The sequence below is a fragment of the Callionymus lyra genome, chromosome 3 (assembly GCF_982586985.1).
Source record: "Callionymus lyra chromosome 3, fCalLyr1.hap1.1, whole genome shotgun sequence".
NCBI lineage: Eukaryota > Metazoa > Chordata > Actinopteri > Syngnathiformes > Callionymidae > Callionymus > Callionymus lyra.
The window spans coordinates 33,517,465-33,534,132 of NC_141820.1; the positions used below are offsets into that span (position 1 = coordinate 33,517,465).

Sequence of the window (16,668 nt, forward strand, 5' to 3'; positions counted from 1 at the left end):
ATTACACTTTATAACTGTATGGTTTTAAATATATTATTATTGTACTTTTATTTAATTTAATAAATTAAATATAACAGCATGCAAAAATTCTTTGTTCTCCCCATGCTTGCACCAGTTTACTCCAGGTACTCTGGTTTCTTCCTACAGTCTAAAGTCATACAGACTAAACTGTATGAGTGGAAGAGTGGTTGTTTGTCTCTGTGTTACAGGATGGGGTCCTGTTCAGGGTGTCCCTTGCCTCTCACCCTAAACAGCTGGGATAGTTCCCCAGTGATAATTAGTAAGTTATGGGTACAAGTCATTAACAGGTTATTAACACAATGTAATGTAATAGAGAAGAAACTTTCATTTCCTAATGCAATGCTTCTTAAATTGAACATTAAAATTATGAAAAATTAAGAGCAAAAATATTCAAAGCAAAGTTCTTTGTAGTGTTGGTCCATGTCAGGAGAAGTTGTAACGGGAGACGATCAGTGAAACACATGTTCTAATTCCCAGGCAAGGTTCACACGCCCGAGTCACATTTGTTATGGTTGCTCATGTTTGCCTAGGCTCGTCTTACTCACACTCATATTTCCCTGGTGGTCATAAATTCACAATATCATGCTGATCTGATGTGCCGAGCATCTTTCCAGTTTCACCCGATGACCATGTGGGGTCCTGGAGGTAAAAGGGGGTCCCCCTCGCCCACGCATTCTCCATGAAAGCAGATGGCCTCGGCCGGGCCGTGCGGCTTGAATGAGGCTCTATTGTGTGTGATAGCACTGGAGCTGCTCGGCCCAGATGGCTTTTGTACCTTTTGTGTTTTGACTTTCTTCGGAGTGAGACACTGCGCTGTCTGCTCCGGTGGGTGGTAGACCTCTACCCACGTTGACCAGTCTGTCCCTCTCTCCGCTTTTCTTTACGTTAGTACACTTTAGCTACTTTAGACATCTGGAGGCAACCATGAGGGTGAATGAACAAGACAGTATTGCAATGATCACTTCTTCTAAAAACCAGCACTGTTTGGCTAGGTTTTCAGATTATCATTTAAGAACAGTTAATGCTAGAGTAGGTACGGCTGTAAAAATTGGGCCATACCATTAATTTTCCATGTGTAACTAGGAAAAGTGTAAATGGAATGCTAAAATAAGTAGAAACACTATCCATATTTTATTATCGTTTCGAAACAAGAAGGAACTACAGTTAATACAAAACTCTGCAGCTAGAATTCTGACCGACTCTAATAGGAGGACTCACATTTCCCCGATCCTTAAAATTCTGCATTGGCTGCCAGTTTCCTCCAGGATACATTTTAATGCTGTGGTTCAAAACCACAGACTTTGGCTAAAGACACAAAATTGGTTGCAATTAACTACAATTATTGTGGTTAATTTACTCTGCCCATTACACCAAATTAAAGTCCCAGTAATTAAAGACAACACTGGAGTCTGACGCAGATCTGATAATGTTTACTTTAGCAAGCGACCAAGAGTAATGCTAGACTAATCGGAATAGGGCATGAGAATAGCCAACTTGAGTTTCTTAGATCAAAGGCATCTTTGAGAGCAGCAGTCTGAACCTACAGCATTCATTTCTCCTCAGGTTTGTCCCTCTATTTTGCCGTAGATTTTTTTATGGATTACAGTTAAATAAAGTTTGTAAAATAAAATAATAGATTTTTTATGTACAATTTTAATGTAAATATTCACAATTTTTGTTCATTTAGTTTTAAAATTAAAAATTAAAATGTATGATGTCCTCCACAAGAAAACACAATGACACGCAATGACAATAAAAGAAAGTCTAAAGTCTAACTAAAGGAACAATAAAACCAGGCGATATCACATCGATGACTGAGGACGAGAGGATAAGATGATGTTTGGATTTTGGTTTCAAACAAAATAAAAGCAGGTACAACTTCATCAAGAGTCATGTGGTCTGTAAATATTACAACCCCAGAGTCAAGTATTCGGACAATACTTAAAATACAAGCAAATATACTATTTCCATCAAGTATCGTAATATTTCGAAAATTGTTCCCCTGTATTGTGATATGTATCGTAGAGAGCTTCTTGCTAATACACAGCCCTGGTCATAACTGCACTACTTTGTATACGTTGTTGAGTAAAGCAAAGGTGAAAGAGTTTGGAGTGTGTTAATAGGAGCTGGCTTTAGTTTCCTTTGCCTCCATGGCCCTCATGTCTTGAACCAACAGTTGACGTGGATAAGACTCCATGATCTGTTGCCAGAGATCCGTCTGATATTTTCATCCTGTCTGACACTCATTTGTGTGTGTTATTGTTTGCAGATGCACACGACTAGCGTTGTCATCTTCACTCGAGCGTAGAAACTCACATGATGACACCACCTTCATGCTTCGCTCGTCTCCACGCGACGCGCTCATTTACTGCCAGGATCTCGAGGAGCTCTAATGAATCCACACATCAGCTCTAACACGGATGCAAGGCTGACCTCTCTTTAACACACGCCTGCTCGACGGGTCGCCTCGGGGCACTGACAGCACGGTGCCAGGCTTCCAGAGCGTGGCTGAACCCTCGCTCGAGACAGACTGCCTGGCACGCTGGCACATCAGCAGCCTGTATTTACAGCCACCGCTGCAGGAGGAGAAGGATCTAATTACCAACAGGCATGTACACAACGCATCCATCAGGGCGCACACAGGGAGACAAACAAAACACAGAGAGAAGGGAAAAGTCCAAATGGTAAACTGTGCCTTCTTATCCAGGTATGCACACGACTTTTCACGTCCAAATCTTAAACTGGGATCAAACAAAGCAGCGGGTGACTAAAGATGATGTCACCGTCCCACAGCTGTCCTGAGCACTCAGTGTGTGTGTGTATGTGTGTGTGTGTGCGTCTGCATTCGTGGGTGGACTTTTAAAATCCGTCAGAACTCTGGGGATCCTGTCGAGCATGTTGAAAGCAATGATCCATATCAAGTTCCATTGTGTTGGAGGGACACACGCACACACAGACACACACTGTCAGGGAAAAGAAAGAGGGAGGGAGAATGAATTCCTTACGAATACTAGTACCATTTTTACAATTTAGTACCTCATACTGAACATTTAAAAATACACGTATGTATCTAAGTGATATAAATAATGTCAAGCACGCCTGTATCTACGAACATCAATTGGTTTATGGTGGTTAACGCGTCGGACGCTGAAGGCTTCCAGGAAGTGAAATATGAGCGCAGATATTGTTGCACTTAAGTGCTGCCTGCGCCACAGTCGCTTTTTGAATGAAAGCTTTATTGATACTTCACTGTGATTTCATTACATGTATGCAAATAGCAGAGTGAATTACAAACCAGAGGCCGGGTCAGCAAAAGAAGTATGCAAACAACAATTAAGACGCCAACATGTGTATATATTATATTGAAAAATATCAATACAATTTTTGTTTATGTGGCAATAATATTTTATCATTTTGGCCGGCTTCGATCACATGACCTAACAAACAAAATATGTTCTTTACTTCACAACCAAATAAGCCCAAATATGCTGTTTTTTTTATTTAAATAGGTAAGCAACAGACCTAAGGAACCATGTTATTAATTGGGGCTCAAGATGCCTTGAAAGGATCAAATGGTAAAAACATGTGAAATAGTGTGACCATGTGAAGACATCAATAAAAATGTTGATTTTTTTTTTTTTTTTTTAATTAATTGTATTTAAAATGATAAAATGAAATACATAAATAATGGGGGTTGTATTGAAGTGGTAATATAAGGTGTAAAATGTATGTACAGGAACAGGAAAATATATTTTAATAGTTTATTTATTTTATTTTTTGAGAAATAATTGGTTCACAAAAAGCTCAATTAATGAAATAGGAATTAAACTAAATGAACACATGAAATAGAAAAAAAAATGTAGTGTGTAGAATTTAAATATAAATGACTAATGAGAAAGTTAAACCCAAAAAAGTTGTAAGTTTAGAGATGTTTAGTTTTATGATTTTACTTCATGAGGGCTGGATAACTACGCTTACAGTCGCATGTGTCCTTAATTCATATTTAAATCCTGTATTTCTATCTGCATGCATCAGAGTGTATTCCACATCTTCCTTACTCTGGTAAAACATGTCTCTCTTCTCACTGCTCTGGTGGTTTCTACCAACGGATGACACGTTTAGATGCTGAGCTGATTTACTTCAAAGATGGAGGCTCTTTGCTCCATTTCAACCGCACACTCCTCCCACTGATCTGAGGTCAGCGTGCAGGCTTCAGCGGGATAGTGGTCTGAGGTCAGAAGTCACCGTGTGGCTCTCTGTGTGGGTGCAGAGTTGACCTTTACCCCTCTGACCCGGTGGACAGCAGCCAATCTCTCTGTCAGAGCCCGAGCAGAGGTCAGAGGAGGCTCCGGCGACTCGTCCACATTGTTTCTCGCATGAGAAGGATTCTGCCGTAAGAGAGACTTCTTGAATAAGACATGATAGCAGCTCTACACACGATAATGACACAGTCGTGCTCAAGCTGCTCATTTACAGTCCGAATCTGTACAACTATGAAGCTAAAATAACCAGAATGACTTGTGTTTACCATGATGTATAACAAGGGCTTATGGTTTAAAAACTTACTTTAACTGAGAAAATTCCATTTCAGTGTTACTTCTTTTACTGCGTAATATATTGTGGATTAACATCATTTATTTTTGTAATAATTCAAAATATCTAAAATTTAAAATTAGATTTAAATTATTTTTTTTAAATATATAACAATATATCTATTATTATTATTGGGAGGAGTGTGCGGTAGAAATGGAGCAAAGAGCCTCCATCTTTGAAGTCAATCAGCTCAGCATCTGTTAGTAGAAACCACCAGAGCAGTGAAAAGAAGGAGACATTTTTTAAATGGTAAATGGTCATATTATAAATATATGAAACTAGTTTTTATTATTAAATGTATTGCTCTAATTAATTCATAATGTCGTAAACAGTAAATACATTAATTTGCAATATATGTTGTCTTCTTTCGTCAGGAAAAAACATCTGGTTACTGATGGTAATGGAAAGAGTTTAAACTATTCAGAAAATGTAAAAAATATATATATAATCACATTTTTTCTTATGAAAAAATATACATGTCTTTTAAAGCTGAAAAGGTTCAATCATCTTGTTATCCTGGATAAAGAAAAGTATAGGAAGTTGAATTATCTCGATCTTTATCTGTAACAGTTATTGAATTGTGTTTTATCTGTAACAAATGTTTTCAAATGAAGAATGTTATGAGGAACCCTGTTGTTAAGCTGGACACAGAAACATATTTTGTTTCTATTTTGATAAGTATTCAATTCTGATCTGTTTTTTACATGAGTTCAACACATATTTGTTAACAAGCCATGAGCTCATGTTTGAAACACAGACGCTGAAGTCGACTCAGCTCACAGAGTCGTGGCCAGTGGACAGAATAATGATTGGAATACCTTAAACCCCTGTGAGCATCACTGTTGTCTACTTCACTGTCCGTGTAACAACCTTTATTCATACATCAGCGGCTCTCAGTTCTCTCCAGATTTTTTTCCCACTGATAATAAAATCCCCGACGCAGATAAACGCCTGGACAAACATTTAAATCAGGACGACAACAACAGCGAGCCTAGTCTCTCTCTCTCTATCTCCAGCATACGTCAGAATCCTCCCTGTGATGTTCAGGTGTTATTCCTCACAAATCAGGGGCCCCACCCCTCATAACAGTCAATGTACCCCTCTTTCTTATTTATCTGCACAACATCTGCATGTTATTTATCTCTCTATTCTCAGCTGGACCTTTCCCATTTGCATTTTGGAAAAAGGAATATTTCTTAGACAGAAAACAGATCAGTAAATATATGGTCTTTCTCCCTCTCTTTCTCTCTCTCTCTCTCTCTCTCTCTCTCTCCCTCTCTCTCTCTCTCTCTCTCTCTCTCTCTCTCCCTCTCTCTCTCTTTCTCTCTCTCTCTCTCTCCTGCTCGCTCATCCCTCCTCTCCAGCGCTGATTGGTGGATTCCATCTGGACTCCGATTCGCTAATATTTAACGCACCGCCTCTTATTGTTTGTCAAATGTCACGCCTTCTATCTCTAAACTCCTCCTCCTTTATGACGGTCTCCTCTGACCGCTCCTCTCATTTTAATCACAGAGGAAGTCTGCCACCTAGCGGTATAACATGGTATTAAACTCCTATTTGTCTCGTGCATTTGTTTAGCAAAATGTTTTATCTGCAATTATGACTTAACATCTATTTATACAGTTTTTAACAGTCATGTGGGTAAACGGGACAATTTTCAACAATTCGGTATATACAATTTAATATCTATTGTAGCTTTTATATATCATGTTTTTGTATTTATTAGTGGGTACAGCACTACTTTTTATTTGGTTTTATTTCTATTTTGTTTCTGTTTTACTACTTTAGGATCGGATTTTCTCCTCACGGGACTCATTAATAAATATATTATATTAAAGACAGACTATTTAGTGTCACATCCTTTGCCTTTTTAATGATGATTGTAATAAGATCAGAATTAAAGACATTATTATCAATAATGAGTAAAACTTTAATTACAATAGCATTTTTGGCTATTTTGAAAGGGGGAAATAGATCAATGAGTAGTTATTATAACACTTATAATGATACAAGTACATTTAAAAAAAGTGTGGGAAAAGATATTCAAAATAATTAATGTATTATAACATAATAAAAAATTCTCAAAATAACATTCCTTGTTGAACTATTGTTAGTCAACAAAACCTGTTTGATGGAGGAAACATTTTGAATGAATAATTATGAATAATTAGGAAACAAACATACAATTTAAGGAAGATCTACTGTTGAATCAATGACTTGGTTGTTATGTCACAACAAGATGGAGCAGGTACTTAAATCTGCCTAATGGAACTAAACTGTGATTAAAGTTAATTTCTACCTTTTTAAATTCTTTAAGTTGCACCACAAATACATCACAAAAATAATGTGCTCGTGATTGTACGACGTTAACACGACCATCATCAGGCGGGTCGACCACATAAATAGATGAGAAAGTCACTTATCCGTCTCACTTAGAGACATTCACTGAAGTAATGTGATGTCACTGAAAGACTTCATCAAGACCCTCTAAGAATCATGGGTGATTTAATACCTTCTTAAATGGACAGAAAATGAGTAGCTTTCAATTGTGGAGCTCTTAAGTTATCTCCTGTTCCACTTCCCGACAGGTCTATTAACCATCAAAAGAAGGGAAGTAAGCCTGATGATTTATTCGGGGTGTTTCTGTTGAGTTCTGCCGAGCGACGTTGAACTGCTGTGACCGGCGTGCTGGCGTAACGGGTTAAAAAGTGCTCATATGTCACTGCTCGTCTCTCCTCGTGAGAATATACATCTTGTTTTCGGCCTTGTCTTTCAGCCGCACACAGACAGTCGACACAAATGGTCGTCTTTGTGTCTGCTGTCCTGGCGTCGGCGCACCTCGCCGTAGATCATAATGCTGTGATCCGGCAGAAATGGATTTGATCATTGATAAAACTATAACCTGCCACAAGACCGTGATGAATGTGTCTCCTTGCTGAGTGTACGGGAATGTAAAGTGTTGTGATGATGACCCGACTGATGTCTAAGTGAGGGGGAAGATGAAACTCCACATAAATCAACTCAACAGGGGGATAACAGCACATTGCCACAAATCATTCCACGGATCCGAGGGTGTCCCGGTCCTGGTGAGGAATTCTGGGAACGCTGCCAGAGGAAGAGATAGAGGGAAGGACTGTACAGGATCAACAGTGTCACTGTTGCGATTCAGATTTGTCCCCTACTTACTCTTCTGCTTCCTCTGCGCTACGTGTGTTTACCTGAATGTCTTCCTCGTTCAAACGTTGAAACAGAACAATTTTGGTCACTTGTGAAAGCATTTTAAAATCTTTTTGGGTTTCAAGTTGTCATTGTTGATGAATTTAGCTGAGCTTAGTCCATTAGTTGGAAAGGTTTGAGCTTCTGTCACCAAATGTTCTTACAGTATATGTTATGCTGAATAAACAGCACACTATTTAGGAGTTTATTGTTCCGGGCAGGTTCACAGATTCAGTTGATATTTTGAGGGGTTTTGAGCAGTGTTTAAGTAATGAAAACAAGATGTTAATCATTAAAAAAACATGTATTAGGAAGTCTGGAATTCTTGACAAAAGTCCAACACTCCAGACAGTTAAACATTGGAAATAAAGCAAATTAAATTCAAAATTACAACATCGGCATTAAATATATATATTTGCATTTTCAACCCCAAAAAATGCATTCAAAAAAGTACTATAAATGACCTAAATTGCATTTTTGTTGTAAAGTAGTATTTTTGTTGCATTCATAAAATGTTGTGCTTTGTTGATAATAAATTATTTTTGTCTGATAAAAAACAATCTAAAACACATATGTCATTGAATCAAATCCAAATTAAAAATAACCCAACTTTTTTTTCTCTATAAATCTGAAGGTTGGTTGCTATTTTCGTTCTTACTGCAGTCTCGAGACAAATACATTTCTCTGTTTTTATAATCTTACAGTGCTTGCATCCACAAAACTTGATTTATATTTAATTTATAATGCCAAAGAGGCAAGAAAAACGTATTGTTCAAATGTCTGTGATAACTTAATAAGGGATATTATTTGTAAAGATGACAGAAAAAAAACATGCAAACATGGAAAAAACTTTTAAAAAAAAAGCTTCACGGTCTGGCTTGAAATAGGATTAGGATTCAATACATCTTAACTCAAACTTAAGCGGTTCTGAGGCATTTAATATTATGCATAAATATAATTGTTTATTAAAAGTCAATAAAACAAAATTACTCCAATTGTGCTTCTGTAGATTTAAGTAATATTGAACAACAATATACTGTAAACACACTGCTTATATCACATAGTGCATAGTTTATTTTTTTTTGTTGCAATTAAAGCACAAATATAAATAATAAACATGCTTTGAAGAAATATGAAACCCATTCACTTTAGGTTAGAGTTACATGGACCAGTTAAAGTTACAAATTGAACCAGTCAGACTGAAAATTATTTTAATTATGCATTCATTCATAACAGAGCTGGGCAGAGTGCTGCATAGGGGCCACTTTCAACCCTTTTATGGTGTTTATGCGTCACAAGGTCAGAATAAAATTAAGATCAAGCAGAAATGTTTTTTTAAACCTCTATTTTGTAATGTTTATTCAATTCTAAACATTACTTACTCCTTATAAATGAGTGGAAAATGTTATTTGATAAATATCTTAAGATCTCTATTTAAAAAAATGCAGATAAAATGAAATAATATTCAATAAAATAACATTGACATAATTATACTCTGAAACAGAACAGCCCCTTAACTTAAATTGCCCACCCCTGATATAGAACCATGTTTGTTTAAATATTTCCAGTTTAACCATCATTTCTGTCCTTTAAGTCCAACTGTTTACATATTTTAAATGTAAAAATATTTGACTTGATGGAAATAGGCTCTGATTCCAGAGCCATGTGTCCTGGTGTGAAGGCAAGACAATGCAGAACTAGACATCACTTACAAACAAACAGGGAGGTTGAGACTGAATGTTGGCTTCATATCTAAAAAGGGTCAAGCGACAAGGTTTTATCCGATTAAAACCTGAATAATCGTCATTAAATGTCCTGCAATGTGACTCTCGTGGGGACATTCATGGAGCATTAACATGAACCATGGATGTAAGATCAGCCGACTGGAGGTATTAGACATGAAATGTGGAAGTGTTAAATCAGAGCGTGGCAGTATTTCAGTCCAGAAGATGCTGCCTGTTTTTCCCACAAGTGGACATGAGGGAGTGGCCGAGGGGAGGGGAGGGAGAGGAGGCAGAAAGCCAGAAAATTGAAAGATGAAAAGGCCGCGGGGGTTGGCGAGGATGTACATTAAAAACATTAAGATGAGAGAATTACTGTGGCGGAGGACAAGGTCTTGGAAGGAGTGCTCAGAGTGCTCGGGGGGGGAGAACAAAGCGAGGGCTGCAGGTATTGAAGGATCAAGTGTGGGAGGCGGGTTGTAAATCTCCATGCAGATACTCTGCGAGCTGAGGCCGGGGTCAGGGAGATGGAGTGGAGGGAGAGAGAGAGGGTCGAGGAGAGGTGGGAGGTAAGTGATCGCACAATAAGATAGACTGAGACCACAGCCATAAAAAAACATTTTAAGGTGGTTACTGAATCACTGGATCCATTGTAAACCTGCTCTGTGGGCTCAAAGGTGCCGCTGGACACGACAACATGGCAAACGGCAGCCGAGTCGGGGTCACCAGGCATGGATCAAATCAAGCTCCTCACAGCAGACATTCCTCACATTCTGTCTGCTGAGGATGCAAATGCAGCTTCAGTGAGAATGTGGAGCATCTAAACACTATTGACAGACGGAGGGACATCAGTGACATCAATGGAGATGCTGTTCATACTTGTAGCTCTGGAGCCCGTGCTGGTTGCTACACAAGGCTGATGAAAGAAAAGTGGTCATGACTCATACATCAGAACTCTCTTCATGTTATTTTAGCGATGCTCAGAACTTATGGTTTGTCGCTTGAAAGCGACGATACGACACATGTTTCTGGCGACCTCGCGTGTCAGAAAAGTGTTACTGCCATGCCGTAAAATCAATTGGAAAAACAGTTAGTAAGTAGTAAGTAAGTAAGTCATTTTTATTTATATAGCGCTTTTCCAGACCAGGGTCACAAAGTGCTTAAACAATCAAAACAATATTCAATAAAGTATATATTTTAAAGATCAAGATAAAACTGAAAACACAACAGGAGTAAGTCATTTGTATTTATATAGGGATTTTCTAGACTAGGGTCACAAAGCACTTAAACAACCAAAACCAAATTCAATAAAATATATACTTTAAAGGACAAGATAACACTGACAACAACACAAGAGTTCCAGAAAATCAAGGAAAAGCCTGAACAAATAAAAACTTCTTAAGATGTTTCTTGAAAGAGTCAGTAGATCCATCAAGTGCGAAGAGTAATTTATATTTATAGAGCCCTTTCCAGACCAGGTTCACAAAGCGTTTAAACAATCAAAACAAAACTCAATAAAATATATACTTAAAAGATCAAGATAATACTGATAACTACACAAGAGCTCCATAAAATCAAGGAAATGCCTGCACGAATAAAAATGTCTTAAGGTGTTTCTTGAAGGAGTCAGTAGACTCCATCAAGCGAAGTGGGAGAGGAAGATCTTTCCAAAACGTACATGTGTTAACAAAACTAGATAAAGAATCTTCTTGCCGTACTCTGGTTTTATCTTCTTGTAAGTGGAAAAAGTCTCTCAGTGCTTCATATGAAAAAAATGTTTTTTGATCCATTGATGTGAAGGCGTTTAGTGGTCACATGACACTCAGATTCTCAATGCTAATCGTCCTGAGAAATATACGTAAGAACATCGTTAATAAAGTTCTATTACATCAGTTATTACTGTTTAAAAAAAATGAAACATACCAAATAATTCTATGAAATATTTCCAACAAGTTGGTGTATTTATTTTAATTGCAATCAAATTGTATGTATTTACTTAAGTAAATATTAAATACAGCAAGAGTACTTTGTCTGTTTATTTGCTGTTATATTTCTTATTTGCTAATGATGCAATGGATAGGTGTTCGCTAGTGAACTCTTATGAGACGAGTATCTGACTCCGAGTTATTGTGAGAGTTATTATTGTTAGAGTGGGGACAAATACAGAAAAAAATACAGCAATTAAAAATAAGACTAAACTTCACTTTGTTGTATGAAAGACAGATGTAAATGTCCTTTGTGTGTGTGTGTTACGTATTCCATTGCAATCATTTTTGACAATATTTCTTCAGTTATTTTTACTATGGAAGTCAATGAGACAGCACTGGCAAACTATATAATTTTTTATTTTAAACCAATAAATGATCAATAAAGCATTTTGGGTGGAAAGAAAACCCCACTCCACCTACATTTTAAAATCCACTTGTTTTTTCTGTAAGACTCCCCAGAGGAAACTATTATCACAAACAAAGCCACATACGGCGGAAAAACACTTGATGAAAGGCTCAGTTCATCCACAGATGAGCAGAAATAGGCCAGTTATGCATGCGGTTTCTTAATGACCATATTACAACTATGCCACCTGAAAGGCTGCCTTTCAGCATTTGCACCGGACATCAGGTGAATCTACACTTGCTCTGACAACGTACCAAAAAAACTCTTTCATCAGCCCAATTAGCAGATATGTCCTGTTGCATGATTATTCATGATGGGAGGGTGACTACTCCGTCAGGAATGTCAACGTGCATATGTTTGATGATGACACTCGCAGGTGACGCAGGTTACTGGGCGCCTTAATAACAAGTAGCTGTGGGGCTGGAGCGCAGTGAGACATGTGTCAATCTGCCTGAAATCATCATGTGTTCTGTTCTGAGCATGGTGACAACTTTCTTACTGTCAGGGATGCTGGTCGTGGGAAACCTGGGTGGAGTGGTGGAGTCTGACCAAAAACCCGTCCAGACAGACAGATATTTATTAAGCAGCTTCAACGGGCTACACCTGAAGAGAGGAGCGGTGGCTCGTGATCAGGTGAGAATCAAATCAGAAACACTTTTTTCATCATATTTGCTTCATTCAGAACAACAATTGTTTCATCCATCCATGAATTATCCAGATCCTTATGTGCTTGCACCAAATATATTTAACATTTGTATATTTAAAATTACAAGTATTGACAAATTCAAACCATTTTTTAAATGTATTTAATGATGACAAGATGCTTGAAGAAAAAGCAATCCACTTAAAAATGGAGATACATTTCAAGGTTCTTTTAAGGAAAGGGCTGGACAAGCTGTAACATGAAATATAATACAATACCGAATAGGGGTGTTAGAAAATATCTTTATAACGATATATTGCGATATTTTTATTCACGATACTGTATCGATTTTTCAATAGTACTGAACTTGTTCTATGCGATTTGAAGTCCAGCTACGCCATTGGACTAAAGTGGTAGTGTTTAGCCCAACGGGAGACCACATTTCCCAAGATCACTCGCAAAAGTTGCCATGTCCCGGTTTGAAGCAGTCGGAGGAATTTTCTGTTTCCAGACTTTCATTGACTGAATGAAGGATGGATATTGATGAGGTAATGATACAGATTGTGGATAATGAAACATAACTTTAACTTTAACCGTAATCCCCCCACCCCCCAAAAAATACAACCAGTGCGATATGTAGCATGTTCACACCATCCCCAATTACTTTTACAGTGAAAATAAAAATCACACAAAACACCTCAAGCCACGGTATATGAGTCATTCAACTAGTTTTAAGTTGATATTTCATCACAAGTTTTATGAAAATATTTTAGTAAAAAAATATTAAGGTAACCTACCAGGAGCTGTTTTAATGTTGACTTCTTCATTGGAATCTGCCTCATACAATAAATGGAGAGTTTAATGGTTTAATTAAGGCTGACAGAGTTTCGTGTGTGATATCAGCGCTAAATTTTAATTTCACGAACTTCAGGACAATTAATGATGACACAAAAATACTTTCAACAAGTTTAGTTCAGCCATAACACCGTTAAAGGCTATAATAACTTACTTTTAAATCATGTCAAATCAGATCAAATGATTTATTTCATTGTTTTACAAAAAGTAATAAATAAAATAACTTTGAATTAAAGTAACATTTTATTTCAAAGGTTAAATATATATTTAACCTCAGATTTTAAAGCTGATGTTTGGCCCCTTTTTGTTTTTAAAACAGAGTTTTAAGTTAAAAAAAATTAAACACAGATACTGGATATTGATGTTGCTCCAGGTTGTTTGAGATGTTAATGCACTTTATTGTTTATTGTTAATGTAAGTTTACATTTGTGTTAATATTTTGAGAAGAACTTTCACATTTGATTAGAGAAAGTATATACTCATTGCTTTACTGTAAAAGCCAGAAAAAGTGTTGTATCTTTAAAAAAACAATATATCGATGTTACTACAGTATCGCAATATATTGTATCATCAAGACATTCAGCCTTCATAGAGACACACAATTGGTAGTGAAGTTAAATTACATTTAAACTTTGTGTTAATCATTGATAACATGCAAGACTTCGTCAAACTTCTTTACATCTCACAGACTGGTTTAATGTTGACATTATTCTTAGCGGCAGAAAAAACAAAGTTAACAGCATGAAAAATACATCTCACCATTACTCTGACTCAGCAGGAGCTTTGGGATTGTTTCTCAACAACAATATGGTCCATATGGAGTTTGTTTTTCACAAATGTTCACTTGTTTTAAGACAAGAGACTAAGGCTAATGACAACTTCTGACTTTTAGTTGAAATAGAGATTTAAACTTGGTAAATCATCAAGTCATTAGTCTTTTGCAACAACATATAATAATTGAATGTAAATCAAGATTTAAACATCAGAGAAAAAATTAACCCGTGAAATGGTTTGGTCATGTACAGAGGAGGGATAGTGAGTATAATGGTAGACGGATGCTGGGGTTGGAAGTGCCAGGCAGGAGGTCTAGAGGAAGACCAAAGGGAAGGTGTATGGATGTAGTGAAAGAGGACATGACGTTGGTTGGTGTGAGAGAGGGGGATACACAGGGTTAATGGAGGAGGTTGTTTCGCTGTGGCGACCCCTGAAGGGAGCAGCTGAAGGAAAAGAAGAAGAAGATATAAATACCGTATTTTCCGCACTATTAGGCGCACTGGATTATAAGGCGCACCTTCAATGAATGGCCTATTTTAGAACTGTTTTCATAAATAGGGCGCACCGGATTATAAGGCACATAGAATAAAAGATACAGTCAAACGTTTGACTGCGGTTGCGTTATGCATCCACTAGATAAAGCTGTGTTAAAGGGAATGTCAACAAAACAGTCAGATAAAGTCAAACTTTATTAAGCGTTCTGACAACTATGTTCACACCCATGGTAACGATATTCAAATGATGTTTGAAAGGCTTCAAGCAGAAACTTTTAAGTGAGCCTTATAGTGAGGAAAATACGTGTGAGTCATCCTGCTTTCTAACCAAAATGCTTTTAAAGGGTAACTTGATGGCGTAATAAATCTGTTATCATGCGCGCATTGTTTATACAACGAGTATAGGTGGAGACTTCCAGGAATGATGATGCCCAGTGACAAACCTCAAGGCTTGACCAAAGAGGGCATAGTTATGGTAAATGAGACTTAATCTCCAGAAAAATGAAGATGAGTACACAGAGGTCCATTAGTCACAAATAAACACATTAGTTGCCCTTCAAGGAATCCATCTGCTGTATCTCTTTGCTTCACCACCTTTGTCCCTGCTTACTTACTTACATCAGGTCAAGGTGGACACCCGCAAGAGTTTGGACTTGGAAAGCCTGAGGATACACACGACCCCGACCACCAGAAGAAGCAGCTCCCCCATGATCACCAAGCTCCTCCGACCTGAGAAGGCCAACCACAAGCACGCCAACATGCCCCTTCGCTTCGGCCGTCAGATTGACAACGAGGGCAAATCAACCAATCCCAACATGCCTCAACGATTCGGAAGGTCCTGGGAAGTGATCAGAACTTGTTCCAAGTGCCCGTTCCTCTGTGTAGCTTGTGTGCACGGAAGGATTGAAGAATACTGGAGTCTTCTTTACACTCTAGCTAATGCTCAGACGTTCAACTCAGATGTGAAATACAAGACTTTAAAATAAATCACTATTCATCATCAAACTACAGATGAATGGCTTTAATAATGTCACACTTCTGATTTGCTCTTTTCCAAAGGAAGAAATGTGGAGATGGAAGAATATTCTTAAGTAAAGAATGGCATGTCTGTAATGTTAAGTTGATAATTAAAATGTAGGTTTCATAGCTCATTCAGTGCAAAGATATTGTAAATAAAGTCAAATGTAAAATGAGTTGTTATCATTGATTATGTATTACAACATGGTTTTCTGAAATGAAAGCATGAATTTTCATTTTTTCGATAGTTTTATTTTTTGACTCTGACTTTTTTACATACAAAATATTTGATCTTGTACCATTTTTTTTCTTTTTGAACAGAGGACTTCCCGTTTTCTTTTAACAAGGTAGACACAAAAAAATTAAAATGCATTACGTTATTGTTTTATTGTGTAAAAAAAAGTATATCTTTCAGAAAATATACAGAATAATACGTTGAGAACGTTTTCTAATAAATAATGAAAAAGGTTATAATATATTTTAGTAAAGGTGTAATACTGTTTCCAATTGAATATTAAAATAAAAAGTGTTGCTATTATATGTGTATATATAATGTATATATATATATATATATATATATATATATATATATATATATATATATATATATATATATATATATATATACAGCTTACATTGCTAAAGCTATAGTATAGTACTGCAATAGATAGTTCATACTTTTAACTATTTCTATTATCTGTACAAATAAATGTTAAAAAAACAACATTTACTCATCACCGCTGTACCTCAAGGAACCACTAGATGGCAGTGCAAGGCTATGAATACTGTCATGACGTCGCAATTATTAAACAACGCCAAACATAAAACGACTGTACGAGTCATCGATGGCTTTGGTTTGTATAATTTTCCTATAGCTATAATACATAGACATAAAAAAAAAAAACATTGTGCTGTCAGATGATTCAGAAATTAAATGAGG

The 16,668-nt window shown here is 36.9% G+C and overlaps 1 protein-coding gene across 1 annotated transcript; it reads left to right on the forward strand.

Annotated features, from left to right (window-relative positions):
• The first annotated feature begins 12,425 nt into the window (after window positions 1-12,425).
• On the forward strand, window positions 12,426-15,825 carry npvf (neuropeptide VF precursor). Its single transcript, XM_087786072.1, has 2 exons — window positions 12,426-12,578; window positions 15,335-15,825. The coding sequence occupies exons 1-2, from the start codon at window positions 12,426-12,428 to the stop codon at window positions 15,695-15,697; spliced, it is 516 nt and encodes a 171-aa protein (XP_087642198.1). The 3' UTR covers window positions 15,698-15,825.
• The last annotated feature ends 843 nt before the right edge of the window (window positions 15,826-16,668 follow it).